The 27,406-nt window shown below is 33.6% G+C and overlaps 1 protein-coding gene across 8 annotated transcripts in view; it reads left to right on the plus strand.

The window, feature by feature from the left end:
* LOC121740516 overlaps positions 1 to 27,406 on the plus strand; it is an 89,427-nt gene that overhangs the window by 42,551 nt on the left and 19,470 nt on the right. For all 8 annotated transcript variants that reach the window (XM_042133237.1, XM_042133238.1, XM_042133236.1 and 5 more), the window contains 2 exons: positions 21,082 to 21,235; positions 22,659 to 22,905. In XM_042133237.1, the coding sequence (XP_041989171.1) occupies positions 21,082 to 21,235; positions 22,659 to 22,905 (401 nt within the window). The remainder of the gene's footprint in view (positions 1 to 21,081; positions 21,236 to 22,658; positions 22,906 to 27,406) is intronic.

Here is a 27,406-nt window from a genome sequence, read left to right on the forward strand (position 1 = left end):
CATAAAAAAAAAAAACTACGATACAGTTTATTCATTTTTATAAACTTTTTAAAATGTGGAATATTACGCTACGACTACAAGTTAACACATCCAAGGCTCAATAATTCATAATCAATAAAATTCTACTTAAATAATACTTCTACTTAAATACACAAAAGAAAAACAGTTTTTTTTTATGAAATAGGGGGGGGCAAACGAGAAAACGGGTCACCTGATGGAAAGCAACTTCCGTCGCCCATGGACACTCTCAGCATCAGAAGAGCTGCATGTGCGTTGCCGGCCTTTTAAGAGGGAATAGGGTAATAGGGGAGGGTAGGGAAGGGAAGGGAATAGGGGAGGGTAGGAAAGGGAATAGGGTAGGGGATTGGGCCTCCGGTAAACTCACTCACTCGGCGAAACACAGCACAAGCGCTGTTTCACGCCGGTTTTCTGTGAGAATGTGGTATTTATCCGGTCGAGCCGGCCCATTCGTGCCGAAGCATGGCTCTCCCACGTATAAATTGCTATGAATTGCTATTTATTAATATTCAATTAACTAATGAGAATTATAAAATAGTATTTAATTTATCATAATGTTTATCTGCTTAGATAAAATGCATTGTTATCAATATTATGCAAAAGCGATATGAGAAATCATAGAGTTATCAATCCATTGCCATGTGTGTTCAACAATCTGGTGTACTGGTACTTATCATACCATATAAGGCGGTCCTTTTAAGGAATGTGAACTGTACCAAAGTATTTTATTAGGCCAAGAACATACTCGTTACAAGTATGATTGTGACACATGCTTTTATAATGAAGCCTTAACTACGTTCCTATGATGCCACGTCATATTTGAGGTCAACAAACTTAAATCAGTAGTCCTCATTAGAATATAGAGCTATAAGTTATTTCCTTGTAATTATAAAAGTATACAGTAACATATTATGTTTCAATAATTAAATTGTTAACGAATCTATAATTTTCACTAATATAATACTCCTACGCGATACAGATAGAACTATGTTTAAGTTTTCATCACGAAATTATATGTATTGCTATCAAAGGAATTATTAGGAGAGAAGGCAGTGGGCGGCTTCTTAAGCAAAAAACATGGTCAGTGGGCATTATGAATAATGGAAGCCTTTATTATAGAGATTGGTCATTTGTGGCTATTCTTAAAGGCCAGAAGTACGGCTATGTAATTTTGCTTTTTTTAAGAATATGTCTAATATTTCACGACTGTTATTTTTATCTACACAGTTGTTTTTGGTAATTAATGAAAGTGGTTCTTCTTTAAAGAATTTTTAAAAGAAAATAATATTATACTCATTATATTCCTGATCGCTTTATACGGGTGCGTTTGCTTTCACGCAGTTCAAATGATATAATTTATATTCTAATGCAATAGAGCATGTCATGATATCATTAAAGTGTATCGTCCAACCGGTATATCTACTTTTCTTCGTTATTGAATATAACATTGAACATATATCTGCAGTTTCTGAAGTATTAGAAATAAAAAGAGATTTTGTAAGTACAAAAATTATGAAAAGTCCAAAATCTACCGAAACGAAAATCTTTGTTGTGTAATCCCAACTTCGCAATGCTGATATTACACAATGAGGTAAAAGCCAACGACCCTTGACAAAATTAATACGTGCACATGTGGGCATACGGGCTAAACAAAGCCGGATTGGTCACAAACGCGACCAACTCTATCCTAGATATAAATACATTACAATACTCAAAATAAATTTTAATAAAATTTTAGATGAAATCAACCAAAGGATGTGTTAAACGGAGGTATCAATGAAACTCATTAACTCTGTGATTAAGTTGTCTTCTAAGTTGTTCCCCGTATCAATTTTCCTTCTCCATTATCGAAAGCTCGATGGAGTGCATTACAAACACCGTCGTTTAAGAAGCTCATAATTAAATAATGCTGCAGCAATTAGTAATTACGCGGTCAAACAGTGTTGTAGTATGTGAAATTAAAATTCTTTGTGGCATTTGTAATGTAGAGAGAGCTGTTCTAGGTAGGTGGCAAGTGACAGCTCCCATCAGTCTTATATGGCGATGCAGGTTAAAGCCAAGATGTATGACAAGGAATGGAACTTTCTAACGTTATTGATCTTGTAATAGTTTTAAACTGAGAAACTCGCCGTGTCGCAAACGCGCCTGAGAAACATCCGTTTTTGTTGGCTAAGATATTAAATGGAACACAACTTTATTATGAAATATTTATAAGCTAGTTAACTGTAAAGTAACTTTCATCACCAATATCATAAGCCACTTACATCTTTGCTGTGAAAGAGAAAACTAGCAATGTGACTATTTACTTATCAGTTAGCTACAAATGATGTGTATTGAATAATCCACTAACGGCCGTTCCCAATATTTGATCTATCTATGGTTTTGCCCTACTAGAGATAGGAATAGCTCACAATTGACATAAAATATATGTCTCTAATGTCTAATGTGAGCCATTCCTATCTCTAGTAGGGCAAAACCAGAGATAGATCAAATATTGGGAATGGCTGTTAGTGTGTTTGATAAAACATAATAAAGTGCATTACATTCCGATATAATAATAATCATTATGTCATGAAATTATAAAAGCGTGACTTAATAAAGTGGGCTTATGTAAGAAACAGGAAAAAGATTCGTGGAAAGCACTTTTGAAGTCTGGAACTCTGAAGAGGTCTCCGCGATTTCAACGAGCGGTGCTTAGAAGTTGTTAATTATACATGGTGTAAAAAGTGTGTCGCAAAGAAACGAGTTGCTTGCGAAATGCCGAGGAATTGACGTGACTAACTGTATTTTAAATCTTGTCCCGAATATATAAAGGAAATATTGCGATACTCCTTTAATCGTACATGGCGCCAGAGCCCAGAAGCTATGTTGTTAAAATAGATTTGCATACTCACAGTGTTGAGTGATTGCTGCATTTAACAAAAATTTATTATTACAAAGGTGTGTACTTAATAGCTTGCAGCAGCAATTGATATTGCAATAGGCTCTAGTGAACTCAAAAATCAAAATATTTGCAAAAATAATGTAAACTGTAAAGTATAAATTGTTAAGCAAACCTAGGTCAGATTTTATGATTTCTGAAGTGGAATCTTTATGATATTCAGTTTCACGAAATATAGCTTTCGCTGAAACAATGGTTGACAATAGCTTTGGAAAGCGATTACTGCTTACATTACTGTGACACTGGCGAAAGTTACTTTTTGCCAGCCGGAATCCGCGACTGTCCCCTTTGTTAAAGTAAACGCTCTCCTTTATTGCTAGCATAACGTGTCGTACGTACAAATGTGACTTTTCAACGGTACTAGAGATCGCCCAATGGTTGAAATTCGACCTTAAATTTATTATAAGTTTCAATGCTATTAATATTCTATTACCAAAGTATTGACTTTCTTCTTCTTCTTTTAGGCTCCCTGCTTAAAGTATGTATTGACTATTTCAGATTTATTAAAAAAACAACAACCCATTTTTAATGTAACAACATACTTCAACAAACAATACAAAACATAATATTACCTAGGTAATCTGCACGATAACGTATTTCGCGTTCTGACGGTAACATATAGATAATTTGGGTATAATAAGTTTCAGTTTACTTGCCCAAATCACAACTTTCTTTCTCGTCACGACATTTCTTAAAATACACACAGATTCTACTTCTACCGAGTTCTGACATATCAAAATTAATTATAGCCCTTGTGTCATGTCTTTTGTAATTTTCCTATTGTTGTAATTTTAATTTAGGCTAAATATTTTGTTATGCAACTATTGTTAATGTGATCAAAGATTCGGCCGTGGGAGACGTATGAAAATAGAACAATATTAGTATCTGTTAAGCATTAATATAAAGAGGACACGTTCGAATTAAATCTACCAAAATACATAATATTAATTTACCTTATCAAATTCAGTGTGTCATGTAATAAACATACATTTTTGTTAAAGGATTAAAATATTGCGTCGAACCCGTACTAAAAATAAAATCACCCTGATTGTTTTGAATAAGAAAATGGAATTAAAACGAAACCAAATTTTGTTTGCATACAAAAGTAATCAGTAAGTTCAACGTTTGACAGTCATTACTTGCTTCAATAGAGCCCATTCAAACCAAATGCCCGCATCCTGGGTGGGTCTTTTAATTACCAAAGCTCTAAAATTTGATATTACTAACGAACAAGAGACTCTTTGAACAATCAAGGATCTCTTGACATAGTTGTATGTAATTTAGCAACTTTTTATTACAGTATAACGCCTACAGATGCAAACTTTCTCTGTGGTTCTAACTTCTAAGCATAGTCATTGTCGTTTCTTTACTCTGTGCTTGAAGCGTTGTTATTAAATTATAAAAATGTTGCAGATAATTTTGCTATCTTCACACAAATTTTTCAATTTCTAATATTACACATAGCGCACATTCAACACTTATCTTTGATTGTGTAGAATGTAGATGATAAAAATATAGCGTCATAAAACGTTATTATGACTTACTTGTAAGAGCATCTTTCATGGTTTACGCTTCGCTGAATCATATCTTTGTTCATGTAGATTTTATCTAATTTCACCTCTATTACAATGGATAAGACTTTAAATTTAATTTAACAAGAACAGAACAGTGAGCAACGAGATCATAGTGTCCTTCAGTATCGTTCGCGCTAAGGACACGCTTTGTAAAATTGCATTGTCGGATGAATTAAAAGTGAATTAATAATTGTAAAGCATTGAGATTCCAAAGTTTTTTGATATAAATCTTTCCTATTTTGTTGCTTCCATAATCCATAATGTGATCATCTGGTTGGCATTGTGTTTCTTGTGATATTTTTTGTTGTGGTTCACGTTCTAGATTTAAAAGGTGAGTTGCCTTGTTATTTTCATAAACATTATGAATAATACTTATAAGTATTGTAATAACGATAACAGCTTCATTCATAATTATTATTTTGTTAAAGCATCGAATATTACTTAATAATAAGTACCTAGTAGCTGCGTTCATTTATTATTTATTTATTTATTTTAGGTCGCTTTTCAATAGCCAAAAGTCATTAGCGACTACAATAATGATTACATTTATATATACTATCATACATATTATGTATTTAAATACTTAACAAAATTAATGGTCTGTATGTATCCTTTGTTACTTTAAATAAAATCCTTTATGTTATAGCTGCGTTTCTGTTCAAGCTTAAAAAAGTGTTTCATCAAAAGTCATCGGAAGGTATTAATTAATATTTTCTACGTAAGAGCTTTTAAGTTTTTTACGATATACTAGTTATGTAAGGCATGTAGTTATGTAATAATTGGAAATCCAGAATATAATGATAACTTGAAAGTTATGATATTAATAGTCAGTTTTTATTATATAGGCAATTCATCGTTTATCAAATTGTTAGGTTTATAAATTATTATCAATCAATTTTATGATGTCTATAATATTACATAACTTTAGTCGTTTTATTTATTAATTGGAAAGTGAATCAATGGATTGATTAATTTATTGACGAATTCCTCAATGGTAAAAAACATGACTTTTCATTCAGTCATAACTTTTCACTGACATTTTTGGGTAACGGGTATTTTTGATTGCGGTCTGGTTATGATGATACAGTATTTAGTAGACAATTTTACTATATATTAGGTCTCGTTAGTGGTGGAAATTTGGACCAGACAGGACCATACAATATTTAAAAACATACTCCTTTACATCTCCAAATAATTAGATACATCTTTCATTATGACAATTTTAGAACTAAAGTGCAGTTGTGCCAAAATTTCTTACCATTAACTTTTTTGAAGACTCAAGTGTATTTCTGTAAAAAAATTTGCATACTTCCAATAATGTTCATATCATGAATGAATTTCTAGACAATTCGTGCATTTAAACGTGACGAATTTGCCAAATTGCAATTATTTTTACACCTGCGTGATAGAAATGTCTTCCTGAAATCAAAATCCAATTAACTTTTAGATTTGTAATAGTTTCAAAGACTTTCTTTTTTAACACCTGGATTACTGTCGTTGTTTATATAACGTGCAGCTATTAGGCATATGATTAGATAAGCTACAACTGTAGATTCATAATAACTTTTGCTTCTGTATACTATTTAAGATTTTTCTAACTGGTTGTATCATGTCTGGTCCTTTACAAAAATGTTTGTGTTCAAAATAAAGTGTAAGGCGTATTCTGCGAAATTCACATTTATTCGAATTTCAGGAGATACATTTCATATGTAACATGTTACTTTGATGAGTTCTTCCCATTAAACCGTCAAAACTGGTCTTGTATTTTGGCATAGGCTTTCCTACGTAACTAGCTGTGATTAGCGTAAGAAATGTCGGATCTGTTCAAAATCCTATAATACTTACTATGCGACCATGGTCCACGCCCCCATCTTATTACATTTTAGACCTCATGGTTTCTTAATCAGTCTGAGTCAGAAAATCTGATGGCATCTTTTTGTTATGATTTAATCAAAACAGGCAAATTGCATGTCATTAGGAGTTGTATACTTTATTTTTATTATTATTACTACTAAATGCTATCGTGTACTCAAGAAGCTGAATCAGAGCGCTCGTTAGGTTATCAAGGTTGTAGTTCCAAATTCCATGTGTCCAATTTTAGAACCCTTAGTATTTATGGCTATAGTCGATGTTGAAATGTTTATGTGCCGATTGTTACAATAGCGCTGATCTGATACGCCCCAGACTAAGTTTTTGTTGATCATAATCCTATTCTAGGAAAGAACAAAATTAAATTATTGATTTCATTTTATCTTTAATATTACTTTTTTTACTATTTTACACATGGAAGCTTCAAATAATTATAATTATCTTGTTGTTCATCTTCCTTTGTTCTTGTTTGTTAGAGCTTAAGTCTATAATATTATGGTTGATATCCAAAAAGTAATGATCCGTGACTGTGTTGTCCCTTTCTACGTCAGCACGGCAAAGTATTGATCGCGTTTAATATGCGTTCATGTTTGCCCTTTGCCGGTTCATCCATATGGAACGCGTCTCGTCCACGGATTCCATTGTCCATGCACGACTCGAACGCCGCCGATCTATTTATATCCCAATCTAGTCTGAACCTTTTTAAACGTCTACGACGCTATCTATAGTACTATAGTGCTCTTATCAGGGGCATGATCGCTCTATAGGTACTGCTATATAGCATATAGCAGTACCTATAGCATTTTTATCAGTGGCCTGAAGTGCACCTCTATTGTATGCGTCGTAGTCCTTGTCTGATAAGAAGTAATTAATGTGATCAATAGGCAGCCACATAGGTACATGATTTTATTAAAGATGATTTCCAGAGAACAGTGTTTTTTTTTCGGGCAAGATAGCTGTACGATATCATCTTTAGTTTTGTATTTTTTACCTTCGGTGTAAAATGATATATCAAGGATATCGTTAGTTACATTATAGTTTTTAGACCAGTTTTTGCACGTATGATTGACAAGGTCGGGATTTTGGTATCAGGTATTGAATATCATGTAGACTCTATTATAATAAATAAAATACCTACTAATTTAAACCTAAAAAAAAATCGGCCAAGTGCGAGTCGGGCACGTAGGGTTCCGTACCGTTGTATAGCAAAAATAGGCCAAAAAAGTGTTTTTTGTATGGGAGCCCCCCCCCCTTAATTTTTATTTTCATCTTAATATATAATTAAATATTAAAGAACGCAATATAATAAAGGACTTTGTAAAAAATTCAAGTGCCTACCTGTTGTCATTATTGATATAGAGCAAAAAAGGCCAAAAAATCACGTTTATTGTGTGGGAAATTAATTTTATTTTGGTTTTAGTAAATTTGTTGTCATAGCGGCAACAGAAATACACAATCTGGGAAAATTTCAGAAGTCTAGCTATAGCGGTTCTCGAGATACAGCCTGGAGATAGACAGACGACCGACAGACATCGAAGTCTTAGTAATAGGGTCCCGTTTTTACCCTTTGGGTACGGAACCCTGAAGTACTATTAGTACCGCCTCGTAATTTATAAAAAGCAAAAGAGAATCTTTTGTGTGAAGCTATAAAAAGTCATGGATCTCATTACAAATGTGCGATGAACGCAACCAGATTTATTTCATCCGTCGACATGTGTCGGGACAGAAATAAATGTAATTCCTTATTCATTGGGCGTTATTGTTCACACAGTATTAGGCGCCAAAATGTCGAAGTACGGTTAGATTAACGGGGTGTTTGTACTGATAATCGCCAAAGTGTTTTATGAAGATTTTCAAATAGGTAAAAAAGCCCGATAAATTCTCTTAAAATTGTTACATTGAAAAGTAGTGCCATGTGATAAAATCAAGTCATTCAATTAGAATTTTAGACGAATAGCACTTAAAGTGCTTGCAAATAATTTTAATACATTTGTTGTTCATTCTTTATTAACTACATACTCTCTAAAATATCGTAAAGTTTCGTAATATATGATAGTTGATTTGAGTAGATTATCTATTAATAAATCGAATCGTAACGAAGTCTTATAGAGTAAGTAATATTTTTAAGAGCAACTTTTTCGACAAAATAAGTGATAAAAGGAAATGAAAGGCGTGTAATTGTCAGAAAGTGCGTGACAAGTTTTGTCCCAGTGTCCTAAATTGGTAATGGCGTGTGTATGCTTCAGGTATCACGGTACCGTTTCTAGCAGTTGCTGGTCAATGACTCCAGCTTTTCCATCTTTTACAACCATTAGACAATTTACTTTATTTCCAACCATTACAATAATGTTTAATGGTTACCATGCCCGTTCTCTAAAATTGCACCCGTTATTGTTTTAATTGCTGGCAATTGGTAATTAAAATTGAGGTTACGGTTTTGTTTTGTTTAAACTAGTTTAAGTAAATTACTACCGTTTGGCAACAAGCGTTGCTGACTTGGAAAATAACATTGTCACAGCCGCTTAAGTTAAGTATTTTTAAATGTCTCTGAATCCGTGACCTTTGCTTTGGGAAGGAAAAATGTTTGAGGGATCTATGCGTTTATGCAGCGATATTTAATTAAGTAATGCCACGAAAATTACGTTATTTATTAAGGCTCATAACTTTTGATTAAGACTGTTTAAATTGAAGGGAGAGCGAGGGCAGTTCACTGGCGCCAGTAGAGTCAAGGATAACAATCAATATGAATGCTGCGCTTTAAAGTAAAAAATATTACGATCCAAGAGCCAGTGACAGCCATGCTTTCGTTATTTAATTAAAAAAAAAAACAGAAAGTTTACCTGTATAATAATATGACCCCTATTATAGAGGTGAGAACGAGTTGCAACTATGGAGCTTCGGTCGCGGTTATGTTAGAAGGAATCCAGTTCTAAAGGTCTATCTGACCTTCACTAATTTTTTTTACACCCTTAAACTCCTTGAAGGAATTCGACTTTGAGGTAATCTGGAAGTTTGAAGAAAAAATATCCGGTAGTGTAAGACAGAATTCTTAAAACTACCCCTAAGAAAATAAGATAAAAAATTGTCGAAAGTCTGGCTGTCGCTGGCTCTTGGATTATTATATTGATAACTTTTTTTTTTATAATAGAAACCCGATAATGTTGGTTGACGGCAAACGATACGGAGGGCTCAGCTTACATTGCAGCTTGTAACAAAGTTCATGTTATATCATTTAGATTTTAGATAATCTATAATTTTTTGTTCTATTTTGTGGGTTTCAATTTTTTTTTTTGGTTCATATATTTGCAGTACACTTGATATCATGAAACATAGTATGCTCTTACCTATTTTCATTCATCTCAAAAATTGTAGATACTATTAGTATCTTTTTTTTTAGAACAATCTAGTTACTTACCATTACTTATTTACCATGAAATAGTATGCTCTTTTAAAAAATAGATTCTAGATTATTTGTTATATTTTGGTCTTCGTTTTATTGATAAAACGTTAAAGTTGAGTGCAATAAGAGTACGTAGATTATAACATAAAAATGGCTATAAAAGACAGGAACGATAAAGTCCTAAGCCTAGTCTAAGTAGATTCGACACAGAACGATATCTCTTTAACACCCTAGAAACTCCACCCAGCTTGAGTGACCCCTCTCCACCAAGGTCAATGTCACAACATCTAAAGGCAAAGGGTGGAGCAGCATAAAATCTAAGGAAATCGTAAAATGTCGGATCTACTGGCCGCCACACCGACTGGGACCTCACCGTTCAAAACATTAATCTTATTATTATGTAATTTATAAAACAATAAATATATATTTATTTATTATATGTATGTATTATAGTCTATTCTATTAATCGGGCCCTTACCCATACAAAAGAAAAAAAAATTTTGGTCTTTCAGCGCTGCTACTTTCACAGTCAACTCTCTACAAGGAACACGTACACACCCTAAAGTATTATCTATATATACATATATATATATATATATATATATATATATATATATATATATATATACATATATATATATATATATATATATATATATATATATATATATATATATATATATATATATATATATATATATATATATATATATATATATATATATATATATATATATATATATATATATATATATATATATATATATATATAAACAAGAGTACGTAGTGACTAGTAATTATGTATGGGGCGCACGCGCACGCACAAAGCAACCAATGCGATAGCGGTCTTTGTGCGCTAGTCCATGCAATTGATACACTGACTTGATTTATCGGAATTCCATTTTTATCTAACAAAGTATAATATTGCTACAGACATACTTAAGTATTTTAAAATTATAGCAAAAAAAAAGTAGAGACACCGCAACTCCGTTGCGCTAAAATATACACACCCTAAAGTATTATCACTAAGTTTTGTTACACCCTGTAGAAAGATATCTCTGCTAAGTGCTAACACATACAATATATTACAAGCAACAGTTAACATGAGTCTCGTTCTTATTTCAAACCCTTTCTTATCTTTATTATACGTGAAAGTGTCAAATAGTCCCACTATTAGTAACAACGGGCCTCGTAATTGAAGCTAGAAGCGACCATTATAGTTTCACTTAGCTATCGCCACGTGGTCGTACCATTTGTTTAGCTTATCTCCAGCAATAGCTGTCAATTTGTGCTACACAAGAACTATCTGCCACAATTTAGCATCAAGCAAGAACGGTCTAATGACCGTTCTTGCTTGATGCTAAAAATGTAAACAAAGTACCTTGCTTTCTTACAATTACTATGTGACTAATGTCACATAGTAATTGTAAGAAAGCAAGGTACTTTGTGCCAATGATAATACAATTAATATATCAAAAAGTCGGTAAAAAAACTATTAAAGCCATTAGGAACGATGAAATAGAAGCTAATATTCTGAATATTTTTATTAATCTAATATGAAGTTATACACCTGCTCTAGATTGTAAGGTAGATAATAAAATAAATTACAAAAGAAAACATTAAATAACTTTTAAGTGCTTCAAATTAATAAAGTTTGGTCTTAATTTCTTGAATGTCACCATAGCAGCTGTAACAACAAATATTTCAAATTTAAATTTGTGTTAAATTAACAGACCTATTTTACATAAATTTCAATGTGCACTCTTTTGGCGTCATTCCAATGGAATGTGAATTGAACCTGATTTGATGTTCATTAAATAACAAGTGCCTAAAAAGACGAAGGGCCATAAAGTTACTGCAAGGGCTAATGATATCACCATATATTTAGCACCATAGTATATTTTCTGTTTCCTGGACTAGCAACAGAGAGGAAATTTCGAGAGTATGTAACGGCTTTAAATAATTTGTCTTCTGTTAGTAATAAAAACTTTTAGCTCAAATGCATTGGATGTTTCACTAAGTAGTATTTAATAGATAGAAAGCAATTCAAAACACTTAAAAATATGCTGACATCTTTACTGATACTAATGGACATTAAGAACTGATAATTGCAGAATAACCTCGTAACTTTGATATAATGAGGTTATAAGTTTCTGTTACAATAAAACTAGTAAAGTTATTGTTACATTGAGGCTTAATTTCATTTGAATTGGAGCAACAGAAATCGTTCCGTGAAAAAATGTTTTGTCGCAGATGAAGACGAAAATCAATACGAGGAAGTAAAAGATTTAGTACAATGACGTCACAGCATCTTGTTGTAATATTGAATGATCATCTGTTACGTCCGATATGGCAGCGCGTAGGACAGCTTTAATACCTTCTCAGTTCGTTTCTAGAACGTCCGACCTACATAAAATTGATGTGACGAATGTTTTCGTGGAACTATAGAAACGCTGTGACGTAATAACTAACTTATAAATCACATACATAAGGAAATGCATTGCCTCACAGTTTCAATAGAACAAGATAATTTTGATTGTCACATAACAGTTTTATTATGTGTTTAGCAACGCGTAGTAGGTTTTATAAGCCGTAAAAATTGCCCTATCATAGAAAAATGTTTGACAAAAATTTAGGTTTTAAGGTCGACTTTTGCTTTGTTGTGGAAAGTACTAAAACACGCACAAAGATGACGACACTTAAAAATAAGCATATTCTTGAAATATTATTTTGATTTTTTTGTATGCATTAATTTAGTAAACAGTTTAAATAAAGTAACGCCAATGTCAGAAAAGTAAGCAGGTGCTTTTCTGATATTGGCCTCTAGAAGCAGCTGCAGGCTTTATTTTTAGATTTTTATAAGATGTTTTTAATATTTTTGATACCAGATTTAATCTCACTCTCCCAGAAGCCTCCGGTCTCGTACGTTTTACCTCTGGAGAAGATGACGGTAACTTTGTCTGTCACTTGCATATTTGATGCTATTGAACAATTTGCTGTATGTAACAATTCAATTCACCAACTTATTATAATATTTAACAAATTTGATTTCTGACTAAGGTATGTGGTATAAAACGAAGGAGTCAAAGTAAAAAGTGATTTTGATTTTTGACTCCTTCTTTGTATTCTACAGTGTTAAATATTATATACTACTTATTTCGCTTGTTTGTTTCTATTCCCAGTAAATATCTTATTACATTGTCGTGTCTGGCGCCTATCTATTTCATTGTAGTCTGTTACTTCAACACCCACTTGTGACACTTGCGACAGCTTGTTGGTAAACAATTACTATTGTTTGGATTTTGGCAGCCCTTTTTATAATGCGTTAATTGAATGTTTGATTGACTTACGGCCGTTCCCAATATTTGATCTATCTCTGGTTTTGCCTTACTAGAGATAGGAATAACTCACATTAGACATTAGAGACATATATTTTATGTCAATTATGAGCTATTCCTATCTCTAGTAGGGCAAAACCAGAGATAGATCAAATATTGGGAACGGCCGTTACCAGTTACCACTTACCACACAAGGTGACATTACTAAGTTGTTTTATGGTGATTAAGAAAATATGTGAAATATTATGTACCATAATATTCCGAAGTAATTATTCTCTAGGACTATTTCATTCACAATTAGTAATTATTCATTTGTCTATAATACAGCTAATCTAGATCTAGTGACTACGCTAAAAAAGACAATTAGATAATATTATGTTCTTTATGGTTCTTTTATAATTTAGACAATAGCTATATACAATATACTTTGCTATTAGTACTTATGATTCATAATCTAATACAACCAATAAAAGCAAGCCCATGAAGAATTTAAATGCGTCCAAAGTACAAGTAAAATTAGAAGATTGGTCACATAAGCCCTTGAGATGCCAGACTATTTATATTGCCGTTTCTTCCATTTTGAGCCACGGTGAAATTATCCGGCGCCTTCTGTCTTTTCTCTTGTTGTCGTTTGCGTTTTCCATTATGACTCATTTACTACTAAAATAACGGCAGTAAGTGCTCTGCGTTTTGTCTGTAAACATCTACTGAAGTTTTATAGGGGAAATCTGGCTCGTCGTCATATCGTCGTATTCGATATCTATACTAATATTTATAATAATTTATATTATAAAGCTGTTTGTTTGTTTGAACGCGCTAATCTCACGAACTACTGATCCGATTTGAAAAATTCTTTCAGTGTTAAATAGGTTGTATAACATCACGCTGTGACTTATAGGAGCGAAGAAATAGAGGAAGATGTCGAAAAAGGCGGAGAAATTTGTTCACCTTTGAGAGCTTACTTGCGTGCGCTGCAAAAACGGCCCAAAATACCCAAAAATATGTATTGAAGAATTATTCTTCTTTAAATGATCTAAAATTTGTCCGTTCTCCATCCGTGACAGTACATGTCTATCTTTTAAGATTAATTTACAATAATCGCTTTTATATGGTCTAAGAATAAAATTTGGTCGAAACGAATTCATTAATGAAATAGACGCGGACGAAGTCGTGGCTATAATTTATAAAGCTGAGGGAGTTGTTCGTCAAAATAAATATGATTCCCATAACAACTATTACACGCTAACGAAGTCACGGGCACAGCATATTATATTATATTATCCAGGATAGTAGCAGTGTCATCATTCATCCAATAACAAACTAAGATTATACATTTTTTCACTTTGTATTTTTACATGCTCCCCTTACTCTCGAATTAAGACGGTAGATGGGTATTATCCTACTTCTTTAATATACCAGATGACAGGCTAATCTATTTTATAGTCCTCATATGTCGGAATATGGAAAATATTAAAGGCTGACTTAATACCTTCCGACTTAAACAGGCCGTAACCATAAATCCTTTTACTACATTTGATGGGAATTCCTATGAGGATTTAATGTGATGAGACACCACGAATGAGAAGAATGGAATTTGTTCCTTAAGCTCCTTATTGTTATTCATAAAGATTTCTCTTAGTATCATCAAATAACATAATCCTCAAAGCAGAGAATAGAAAGTTTTTACATTCAAAAGTTTTTGTGGGAAGTTGTAGTATCAAAGTCAAGATTTTCAAAGTTTATTTATATTCTGCCCTTGATTTTATGAAACACATGTTGCACCGTGAACCCCAACCCTAAGTTAGTTGCCGCTTATTTGGATTCTTGATTTAAGGCAACGAAAGCAGAAACTGTCTATGTTAGGGTTAAAAATAATACTAGAATGTTTGTGCAGTTAAGAGATGCGATTCGTACATACTGACAAAAAATTCAGAACAAAGTTACGTAAAAACACTTATAATAAAATTCCTTGCCAAAATGCAGATGAAAATATCTACAATATTGCAAAAGCGATTTCGCCGACGACGCAAAATGTCGTTCTGGGCCATTTGACCAGGCTTAATATAATTAAACCGTTATCCCGGGTCAAGCTCGATAAAAGTAGAAAGGCAATATAAAACGTTGAATAAATGCCAAATGGAATATTTGCCCGTGAAAAGTTGACCTTCGTCAAGGCTTTAGTGTCGGTGATCAGGTAGGCCATTATAGCTGCAATTATGTGCGACCGGAAAAAAATAAATGAACGGCATTTCCTCTTCATGACTTATTTTGTACCTGATGGTATAGTGTTCTTATTACAAACTACGTTGAACACGTTACAGCTATATCTACCTAAGATGCATAAGGTATTTTAAGAGATTTCCCTATAAGAAAGAAAGAACTTTAATTAGCAGATTTAATCACATTTACTGTATGATTGCTGCCATGAATATATGTATACCAAAATGTTTGTTTTAGACATTCTTTGGAACCTGATACGGTCTGATACGGACAGGAACCACATTACTGTCGTACAAAACCGCGACTGCATTGTGAGGATAATTTACGATTCGCTACTGTGGTGAAATATTTTCGACATAACTGTCATCGTTCATCGCCGAGCGCTCATCAATCTTATTTGATTCAATTATCCTTGTTTCAATACCACTTTTAGATCTTTCGGTACGTGCTAAAATTCTGTTTCACCATGTGATTACATTTATAGCTATAGGGCTTAATTTCTATTCAAAAGGACAGTGTCAATGAGCATTTCAAAAGCTAAAGAATACTCGGGACCGTGACCCCAAGCTCGATAGCCAGATGTCGAACCAATGGCGAGGGATGTCCAAATAGTTTTGACATCGCGTTCATTAATAACAATTTAAAAACAGCATCTGTTACTGGTGCATTAATTTAACATACATTTTAGGTGGCATCGTTAAATCTTATCTACCATTAGAAAATTCGGAGTAATGGATTCCATTATCCATCGTTTGAGGCAAACGAGAACGACATCCACCAAAATATCTTGACACGAATCTTCAACAAGAGAATCGTTCAACCCGGTTAAGCTTTTTATTGTTTTTTTTTCGGCGATTCGGTTATGGAATATTTTAATCTCGGTTTATTGCTTTTTAATACCATCAAACGACTCCTCTCCTATATGTTACGTAATATTAAACTTAACATACTTACTTTTTCTGAAAAGTATCGGCGTTGAATTTAAAATTTTTATACCACTTTATTGTCTCCCACTATGTAAGTATACCATAAAACAGCTTTATCCTTAATCATCGCCTCCGCCTTTGCTTATGTCAATATTTATCTTGCTTTAAATTATGATAGCTTTGCTGCGTTCACGGTTTCATTAGGCTTCTGTATTTATCGTTGCTTTGTTTATTTGTTACTGGGGAATTTTTCACCTATAATATTTCAAATAGTACTAACGCAATTACCACGAACCTCGCAAAAATGCAGTCATCGTAACTTTATAACATGGTTGCCGTATTCAAGGAAAATGCAGAATGTCCTTAAAAGACAGTTGAATCCAGTCTCCAGACTTGCATTCCTCGTTTAATCGCATAAATTGAAGAAATGGACTAACGCGGCGTGTCCGCCCACTACAGGCGTCTGCCGGCTCGAGGCGACGCGCGACGGAATGCTTTCGAACCGCGTTTCGCAGTATCGCATAATACATTTACAGCCTTATTAATAAATACAGACTAGAGCAAGAATAACTTTACTCCTAGGCTTAAGGAAAGAGTAATAAAATTCAGTATTAATAAACATGGAGTAAGGAAGGAGTAAACTAATCCGAATCTACTCTCGGAATAAAAGTTAGTCCTTCACACTACCTAGTTTAAGGAGAGTACTAACAAAACCAAAGAACAAAACAGTAAACACCTTAGCACCACATGCACGGCATGCACCACAGCAAAACCCGCACATATTTTGAATTTTGAAATAATAACAGGCAAAGTATGTTGACTGTCAGTGTCATAAATGTCATTTCTGACGTTAGTTTATTCCCTCAGTGACACTATTTACTTTTAAATTGGAAAAGTTGCCATAATGCACTCCTTAATCCCGATGTAAGGAATGTATTGTTACTCCAAGCTTACTCCACGTTTATAAATAAAAATTTATTACCAGAGCTAAGTCGGCCTTACTCCTGGATTATCAACTCCGAGTGTAAGGACGGATTATGCTGAGTGTAGGCCATTTTTATTAATAAGACCGTTAGGGTTAGCGCTCACTTGAGTTAAGACAGTCTTATGAGTTACGACAAAATATTAACTCTGTTTCTAAACAAAATATTTGTTCGTGTATGTTCATTTCCATAAATGATTTATAATTTTATAGGGTTGTAGGTGGTTGTAGTGTGTCTTGATAAGACTGTCGTGCCTCAAGTTATCGAGAGCCCTAATATATTTTATTATGCGTACCGCGCCTATATTACGATTATAATATAAAACGATTACACTCGTCTTGATCCTACATAACTGGATAGACTATAATGACAACGGCTTCCTCAATTTATCGGTCATCTACTCGAATGCACGCAAAAAGTCTGAGATTAAATCTAGTTGAGTAGCTATTGCAAGTTTATTATTAAGGCACTAAACTCTGACTTGATTGAACGGAGGTAAAGACAGGATATATTATTTTGGAAAATATATTTTCCAGCAGACAGCAACAAGGATTACTTAGTTGGACTTAGCCTTATCTTAATCTTCGCTTATTATCAAGACAGTTAAGTAAAGAGTTTGTATTTTTTTTGATCAATGATGGGGATGTTACACTAAGTTAAACATTAACAGGCAGAAGCTGCAGCGTTTCAGATTTTTTGTAACAGGGTTAATTCAGACCGCAACGCGACGCGTAGATGCATATTTTCTAGTATGTATTTGCCAGTTTTGCAAGACATCTCACCCAATTGAAGTCTGTCAAATCCATACAAATTTAGAAATGCATCTACGCGTCGCGTTGCGGTTTGAATTGACCCTTATGCATTAGTTCCTTTTGTTAATAGGGCACTTTATTCAAAAACTTTTAACTTTAAATGATGTTGGTGAGACTCAGATGTTATACTCCACGTACAAGAAAGTCCTTTGAATGCATAATTAATAAGTTTTCTTATGTTATGTAATAATATTATGCACATATCAATAAAACTTGTACTCGAGGTGTGGGATTATTAGGTGGGCGCGCCCGGTTTTCTACTGTATCATACTTCATTACTTAGGTACATAGCGCAACGCTGTTAAAAAAAACAAAACATTTATATGAAATATACTAATACATTATACGTTCCAGGCATTAGAAGACTACAATGATAAAGAGACTCTTCATTGTGATGGTGAAAACTTACAACGGAATTATGCTTACCCGATCTAATGCTACTAAGAATAACGGAAGTCCTTATAAGCGATTTGCGGCGTGTTCAGCTTCCAAAGCAATTTATTCCGACAGGTCTTCCAATTTTGGTCGCATAATACACAAGAAGCTAAAACAATTGCTAAACCGCTCTAAGTTGTTCCCCGATGTATCATTGAATGAGTCAGGCTTGCGTCACTTGGTTTCCAAACTGGCCTCGTGGTGTCTGTTCACCTCACATTATACGACGATTATTGACCCTAAATATCATAAGTTCTAAGCAAATATTGAACAACACTAAGCTAAAGAAGGGTCAGACGAGCTGTGAATTAGGGCAAAAGTGAATACAACCGCGCAACAATACAGATTATAAAGTAATTTGAAAAACGAATCTTCAACAGATGTGCAACTGTAAGAGTTTTGGAACGAATTTATTTCCTTGAGCGAATCTCAACTCAAATCCGGTTTGGCTTACCACACTGACCATATTTTTTGGCACAAATTTCCATAGGTAAAAACCGTTATATGTATATTCACTTAACTCGTCGAATGACAGTAGAACTCCTTGACCTAGAGTGTCTAATTCTTGAGCGTTGGTGACTCATAAGTCATAACAAGTCTGTTGATTTTCTAAGCTCATCATCTCTAACATTTAATGTAACCTATTGTAGACGCAGATAATTAATGGAAAATTATTACTGTTTCAATTTCAATTTCAAGGTTAGCTTTCTGTGAATAATTATATTTTGTTCCTAAGAAAGACCTGCAAAGTTGTGCTTATTTTGAATTACGTAGGATTTTAGTTAATTAGTAAGTAATAGTTAAGGAAGCCTAGTAGTTCTATTTACAACGGTTATCCATAAATGTATATTTTACAAGTCTCCTTAACCCTGGACTAATGTCAGCATTCCATACAAGGAGCGACGCCACCCACCCACAGCCTTCTGCGTATGGGATGACTCCTACATAGTACACAATAATATTATGTACTATCCGACCGATCCGAACAACAATCTAGTTCGTTACCTCCATATTTCACAGAGATTTAGGCTTAACAGAGCGGTAAATGTTTGTTTGTAAAATAAAAAGGACCCAATGTTTTTTATTAAAAAACACAGAATGTCATGTAAAATACGATAGAATAAATGGTATGAAAATAAGAAGGCAAAAAATTTATATAGCGTAAAATAATTTTGATATAACTTTACACTTTACAGAACTGAAGGTTGTTAGAACTGAACCGCATACAAAAAAATTAACTTATTCTTGTGCAAACAACCAATAAGGTTAAGATACTGCAAAGTTCATACCAATAAATAATGCTAATTTATTAGTTGAAACATTTTATGGCGCTATAACGAAATTTTATTGTTGAGTGACGTCACAATATAGTAATTAGCTGGCCATAACAATAGGTACTGGTCATGCCGGCGTAGGATGCGAATTCAGTTTTTTGGCTAATAACCTTCACAGTAGTGCCAACAACAACAATTACATTGTTTGATGTTGCAATTGAATCGGATTCGAACTAGACATTGTGGACAAATGTACAAAATATACAGAATGTAAAAAAACAAAGTGATAATACAACAGAGTTTGGATGTGTTCTCACAGTGAAAGTAGGAGCTAAAATGTAACTTTTGTTTTATAAGTTGTATCAGCAAATTTATGACATTCGGACGATTCTCATATACCTTGAAGTCAAAAGAAATCCTTCCTTCCTCTTCCTCCTTCGGCACTGCTACTTTCACAGTGGACTCTATGCATATGCAAGGGACAGTGGACACATACACACCCTAAAGTACTATACTTTTGTTTTGGTATTATACATACATCATTTGAATGTAGGTCTATTCAGACAGGTCGAGCATTGTGGAAACACAGACAGTACGTAATCTGATATTTGCTAAGCTTCGAATTTCCACACAGAATGAGATGAAAAAACTGAATTTGACTGGCGGAAATTCCAGCCTTTGTGAGTTCACCCGGAAAACTGATCTTTGTATTCCCTTACTATGCCATACGAATGTGAAATGTGTACTCCATGTCCTATTTTTTACTCCCTTTTGTTTTTATACCGAAGAAAAATCCTTTAATTTTACGACCTACATTTTAGAGGTTCCATTTTTTATTTCCATGGACATGCTTCTAGCGCGTACTTTAAGGACTTGCGCTGATGATGCACTACAATAATTGCAGTGGCTTATTCGTTGTCATATTTGAATTATTTTAATTTTTTTTCTACTGTGTACAGCTAAAATAGTTAAGCTTTAAAAATTATGCAGTGCAAATTAAGGCACCAATTAAGTTTTGTCTTTTGGTTTTGCCTACATAAGTGCACTAGAAAGTACCATTGAGGAAATTGATTCCTAGGCAGTTGACAGACCAACGTAATTTACTCGGATCATGTTAATTTAATGTACTTACTTAATAATAATTTAGATTTATCGTCTGGGTTTGACGTAACGCGACCAAACTACTACGTATGCGGTAGGTCCCCCATCTGCCTAGGAATCAACTTCTCTGATAGTACCTATCTCTTTCTTTCGTATTGTCATCACTAACAGTCTGACTTGCATATTCCAGGGCCACCGCCACGGCTGGGCCTGAAGGCGGCGAGCCCCGGCGTGGACGAGGACTGTAACAGCAACACCAGCCTCGCCGGCTCGCAGCACTCCACGCACGATGAACTCGACTCCCACTGCGACAACTCCGGGTACCTTTGGCTGCTTGACTATAAGTGAGTATTATTTTAATGTACCATCACGGAAATTGATTCCTAAGCAGATGACAGACCAACGCGCAACGTTACTTGGTCGGTCATGTCAATTTAATGTTAATTGTGATCACGTAGGTCCATCTGCCTAGGAATCAACTTCTCTGATAGTGGGCTAAAGTGAAAACTTTATCCTTATTGTCTCATTTAGTTTTTTTCTGTTCGTACCAAGAAGTATCTACGGTATCATTAATATGGATGTGTTGTATGCATAATCCAAATGTCCATAATCCAAACCCGAAAGCTTTTTCTACTGTCTACTGCACAGAAATAAATTATTCTGTGGTCTACTGTCTACTGTTGCCAAAAAGCCTTGGTTTAAATTTACCATTTGAAGTGTCTTTTTATTTTCTTGTTATTATCATAATTTATCAAAGGCACTCTTTTCTTTTAAAATTTTATATACTTACTTAATTTTATTTTTAAAAAGTCTTTTATGACTTGCTTAAAGTTTTTCTTCTAAATTATCTTGGTTTAGTTTTTTTGCAGTCGTAAACTGTAACGCACGAGTTGCTTGTAAGCCTTGTAGCTTGTGCTCCGAATTAGGGAACCCAGAAAGCGTGACGTATGTTTGTGTAATAGTTTAAAACCATGTTAATCTCTTCTTCTGAGCATTGACCTTTCATATCATAGATTCTTTTAATCTCACACTATATTGGAGTTACCATAAAGTTTTTGATAATAAGTAACTACAAATTTTATAATATTTTCATTTTCTTGATAATAATTAATATCCATCATCTCCACTATCTTCAATTATAGGACAAGTAAATGAGATTAGATTAGCAGCAGCATTTCCAACTAGAACAAGTTATAGAGATAAGAAGTCCCCCATCATTAATCTAAAGATAGTGGTTTGTTGATTAGAATACCAGCAATTCGCTGATACAAAGTATTATAATATAGAAGGTCGTGCTCTAAGTTTTGTTAGAAGCTGACTTTAAATTAAAAATGTACTTAGGTCTTACGTACACATAAATTACTGTATACTGATAAGAGATATCAACAAAGGCTTTTCCTGTTAATATTAATACTTCCTCTGCTTATTTAATGCCTTGCAATTTCATGGCAGAATGATATGAGTGAGAAATGAGTATCAACAAGAATGTATATTGTTATAAGCTGCTGCTGCTCCTCTCAGCGCTGAGCGCGTACAAAAATGTTACGTCACATTAACATGGTGGTCGTAAAGCTTATCATTTGACCATATTACAAATTAAGGTCAAAGATTTTTAGGAATTATCCATTACTCAAAAGCCGAGTTTTGTGACATAGCATAACGGTTAGTCCAGATTCCAGATAGGCGATTTCTAATGCATAAGTATTTAGAAAAAGAAATTATTTTATCACAATTTTATTACTCATCAAACACTTTTTCTGTTTCCAGTCCAATGTTTCGAGACGGCTCCTGTCACCACATCTCAGTGCTGTCCTCGGTGTCGGCTTCGTACAAAGGGCTGAGCGACCTAACATCCCGCTTTGAGTTCGCCTCAAGATACAAGGACCTCGCCAGGGACCTCGATGCGAACCTCGCTGAAGCCGACATGGAGAGCTTTAAGACCGAAGACATCCACGCTCTCCTCATGACCGCCGATTTGCCTCACGATACCATCATTGATGATATAGCCCACGATGTAAGTTGAGCAAGTTATCAGAATCGATTGACCAATTTGAATTAGGTAGAAACTTTAGGTAACATCCGAGATCTATCATTATTAAATACTTACGTAATTTTGTAATCCTTGTCTATGACGATTATTTTAAACTAAAGTGTTTGTCAAGTTTTAGATTGTAATCTAAATAATAATAATAATGAAGATGAACATCAGAAAACTGGTGAAAATCCGCAAAAATGGGTTTAACTAAATAATCGCATGAAAATGATCTTGGTAATTGAGAAAACAATAAATAAGAACATAATATTATAATTTTTTACAAGTCATATTGCGGATGCGACAATGTGAAGCGATATCAAATAAGGTAAAAATACACCTGACCTCGGATATTTATTACCCAAATATTTGTGCGAAGTGAAACATAAGACTTTTCAATACAGGTCATGCTTGTTTGCCCAAAGCATTAAACAGAATTTCGAAAACAATGAGGACCTTCACTTACTCATGCTTTTGTTGATAGAACGTTAAGTTTTTATTACTATTTATAACATTTTAACATAAGTTGAATAAGTATTTGCACGATAAAAGAATATTGTAACGGCTAGTATTCATTCGATAGGTCTGTACTCTGTAGTCACATGGGCGTACCCATGATTTCAGCCCGGGTACGCCCATGTCTGTAGAAGAATATTAGGTAGTAATTACTTGCTAGATATAAGTAACAGGTTAGTTTTAACAGTTTGCGGGGCGCACAACGCAGTATTAACTGCTATGACCAAAGTATTACAACTACTGAAGACGGTAACACTATTTATTGCGCTTTTAACTATTAATTTCTTATTAGCATACTAGTATGATTCACCTGTAAAGTTTATCAAATGATGAAAGCGACGCAGGACGTAGGTGTAGTTGCTATAAATTGTATTGTTACGTGCTAAATAATAATATATGTGTGCTCTCACTTTCACCTACATATCGCAATTGATTTTTGCGCAACGCTAATGCATTTTGAAATACTTCGTGCATTTCTAATTAAACTATTTAGTTTGAATTGCTGGTTATTATTGTAATTTGTAGCTTTTAAATTGATATAATGAAATATTAACCAATATTGTTACTTTTTATTTGGTACTTAATTTTTCAAATGATATTTTTGAATAAATGTTGTGGATGTATCTTAAGATACCTAAAATTTTTAAATCTGCGTTTCTAAATCTAGATTTATTAAAGAGAATTAGTCTAAAATCTAAGTTAATTCCTACAACGCCATCTATTGTTAGCTACAAGAACTGAACCGAACAAAGAACTATACAATGTACCAGTGCTCTGTGCTAGTCTTACATTCTGTCTTGTCCTTACATTGTTTTATCAATGACCACGACGCTTATCAGAAAATGTGTTAAACACGAAAAGAGCTTTAAATGCGAAATCTTCTAATGACTACAGCAATGACTAGGTACTAAACCCATTACCGTGGCAGGAAGTACAGTAGCAATTAACAGCTGAGACTCACAGATAGCACTCTAATTACTTGTGGTATGTACTGCTAACGAGTTACATAATTATTATACACCGTTATGTCACTACTCAGGGAACCATAGGTCATAGAATTTTATAAAAACTACCTAATTAGCTAAATTTTACGCGAGAGTCTAGAAATATATTGTTGAATCGAATAACTTGTAGCATTCCTCGACAGTAACTAGCCCACTGAAAACGCTAAAAACAAACATAGTAGGAGAACCGACAAACCTGGAGGAGCTGACTTCTATAAATAAAATGTACTTAGAAGTAGACGGTAGAGACTACTTATAAGAAAATGTAGACACAGGAGTTATTAATAATAAACATTTGTTTCAGTTTCTGTGCAGCAAGGTAAAAAGAGAGGGAACTAGGAAAAACAGTTTTCTTATCAGTAACCTTAGGACTTTGGTATTATTTAGAGAATTCAAGACTTTTTAAGCGACTTTTAAATATTGAACAGTATTTTGTGTAATCGTTATAATAAATTATTATTTGAAAAGACTTTCAAAGCCGAATACTCTTTATAGGACGCTACAGCTATACGCTCAACATGAGAAATTACTGAGAAGTTTTAGGGACAAAGTGACTTTCCTTTGCCCATCTGCCACTTTATCTACTCTTCCGTAGAAAAAATCTCTTTCTTTCGTGGCAATGCTATTCTTCGCTGAAACGGTACGCCAGTAATTTACATAAACTGTACAGCAAGCAATGCTTAACCAACTAATTATGGACAAACATAAATTCAATAAAATAAGGTTAATGAGCCTGTTAAACACATGGCTTAATATGAAGAAGCAGGTTTACCCGTTTCATAAGGGGGACAAATTATAATCTCGACCTCTGACTTTTTTCCACGTTTATGCTAATTCATCGAGGATATGAGATAAGTGGCCTTAAAAGGAAAGGATCCTCGAGGTGTAAAAATTGTCAGGCCGGTAGTAAATCAACTGAACGTTTTTTATTATTGCCATAACCTTAATCCTTGATGCTACTTTTAATTGTGTGTTAAATGTTGTCTGCAAAATTTTATGGTTGTGGAAACTTGTACCTAGCACACCAGATATGTCAGAATGTCATGCTGAAAATCTCACGGAAACCATACTGTTTACCACTATAATAACTAGTTGTGTACTTTCGACATTAGGGTAGCACATTCAAAGTTCTTTGTTTGGACTTTGGAGTGTACTTAGTACCTATAATTATTCACCAATTATTTAAACCATTCTTATAACTTCACAGATCAATTTTTCAAAGTATTTATAATATTAATTATTAATTAACCGACTTCCAAAAAGGAGGAGGCTATATGTTCGTCTGTTTATATGTTTTTTTTGTTACTATACTAATTTTCCTAAGATTTATAACACACCACATGTATATTGCCACAGCTATCTATCTTGTAGACATTTGCTAGTCATTAAGCACTAATTACTAATTGCAATTGATATGCAAATGTAGGCTTACCTTGTCGTCATGATATCTATCATGGTCAGATAACACAGAAACATACATAATTTATATTTACCATGCAGGACTATCACGCTTTTGGTTTAAACAATGTTTTCTTGAATAATAATTTTAATTGACGACAATTGAAAAATAAGATTGAACTTTTAAATTTTAAATTTTGAATTAGCCACAATACAGTAGTGCCTCGATAGTCCGAACACCCAAAATATATACCCCTTTCGGATGCACGCAGCGTTCGGATTATAGTATGTAGACATTTTTGCCAATAAAACAACGCTGAATACAACAATAGTAGTAACAAGAATAGTGAATGAAAGAGATGCCTCATGTTGCCTTAATCTTGTTGTTGAGTGTGAAATTGTAAGCGTTACGTGTTTTCCTTTCTTGGATGTTGAAGCTATGATAAAACGCACAAATACAATACAAAAAAATATTATGTACCTATAAAAAAAAGGCGGAATAGCGCGCGAGGTGGTCAAAAACAATATATGTACTGTAGTACCACATAATATATATTAGTAGTACAAAGTAGTACTTAAGTCTAACTCGGCACTAGAATGCGGCAGCGAGGCTGCGGGAGTGATTTGTGCGGGGGAAGGGTGGTCGTTTGGAATTCGGATCTTAGGGGTATTTGGATTAGCTGGGGCTCGGACTATCAAGGCCCTACTGTATTATATTTTGTTATTGTTTTTAGTAAAAGCAGATGCTGATACTGAACATCATTAATTTTATTATTTTTTAAAGAACAATGAAAGATTGGCAAAATCCTAATTAACGCTTTTTGCATTCTTTTTGATTCCTAACATACCCTTTTTATTATTTGAATAAATATCGTGAAAAGTTTCCTGTTATTTCTAAGATTTATATTTAAAGCCTTTAAAAGTTATTAGATCAGAAGGCTAAATTTTACATTTATGAAGCAAATTTTATTTTTCTGACCAGCCTTTAAGTCACCAAGATTATAATTATAATAGACAGTGGGTGCCAGTAGCTTACATCAATGTATTACAATAACACTATTGTTTAACGTAGCAACTTTATTATTCATTGGAATATCAATCCCGACTCAGGTCTGCTTCTGATTATTAGGAACCACTAGTGTTAGTCATCGTTTAGGAATGAAGTTTTAATTAATAAAGCGATTTAAAAATTTGTTGGCCTACGAGGTAAAGGTACTTAAATTTAAGTCCTCCTTAATATTACTTAAATTTTGATGTCACGTTGAGAGCCCCTTAAATATATTTTATACAAAGCTAGGTAGTTAAAGTGCTTCTTGGTATTCTTAAATAATAAAATTTTAACACTTTGCAATCATTATTTCTGCTTTAGTTATAAATATATGAATGTCAAACCCAACCATGTCTTATCGTATTTTATTATTAGGACCAATATCTTTACGGCGTTCAAAACATGCATATTGTTCATTCAACTTAGGAAATATTTAGATAAAAATCTTCATCCTCTAAATCTTTTATTTTTGCATTATGGTTTTTTCCTATTGTAAATTACACTAATCTAACCGATT

This window comes from Aricia agestis, chromosome 3 (genome assembly GCF_905147365.1).
Source record: "Aricia agestis chromosome 3, ilAriAges1.1, whole genome shotgun sequence".
NCBI classification, from domain to species: Eukaryota; Metazoa; Arthropoda; class Insecta; order Lepidoptera; family Lycaenidae; genus Aricia; species Aricia agestis.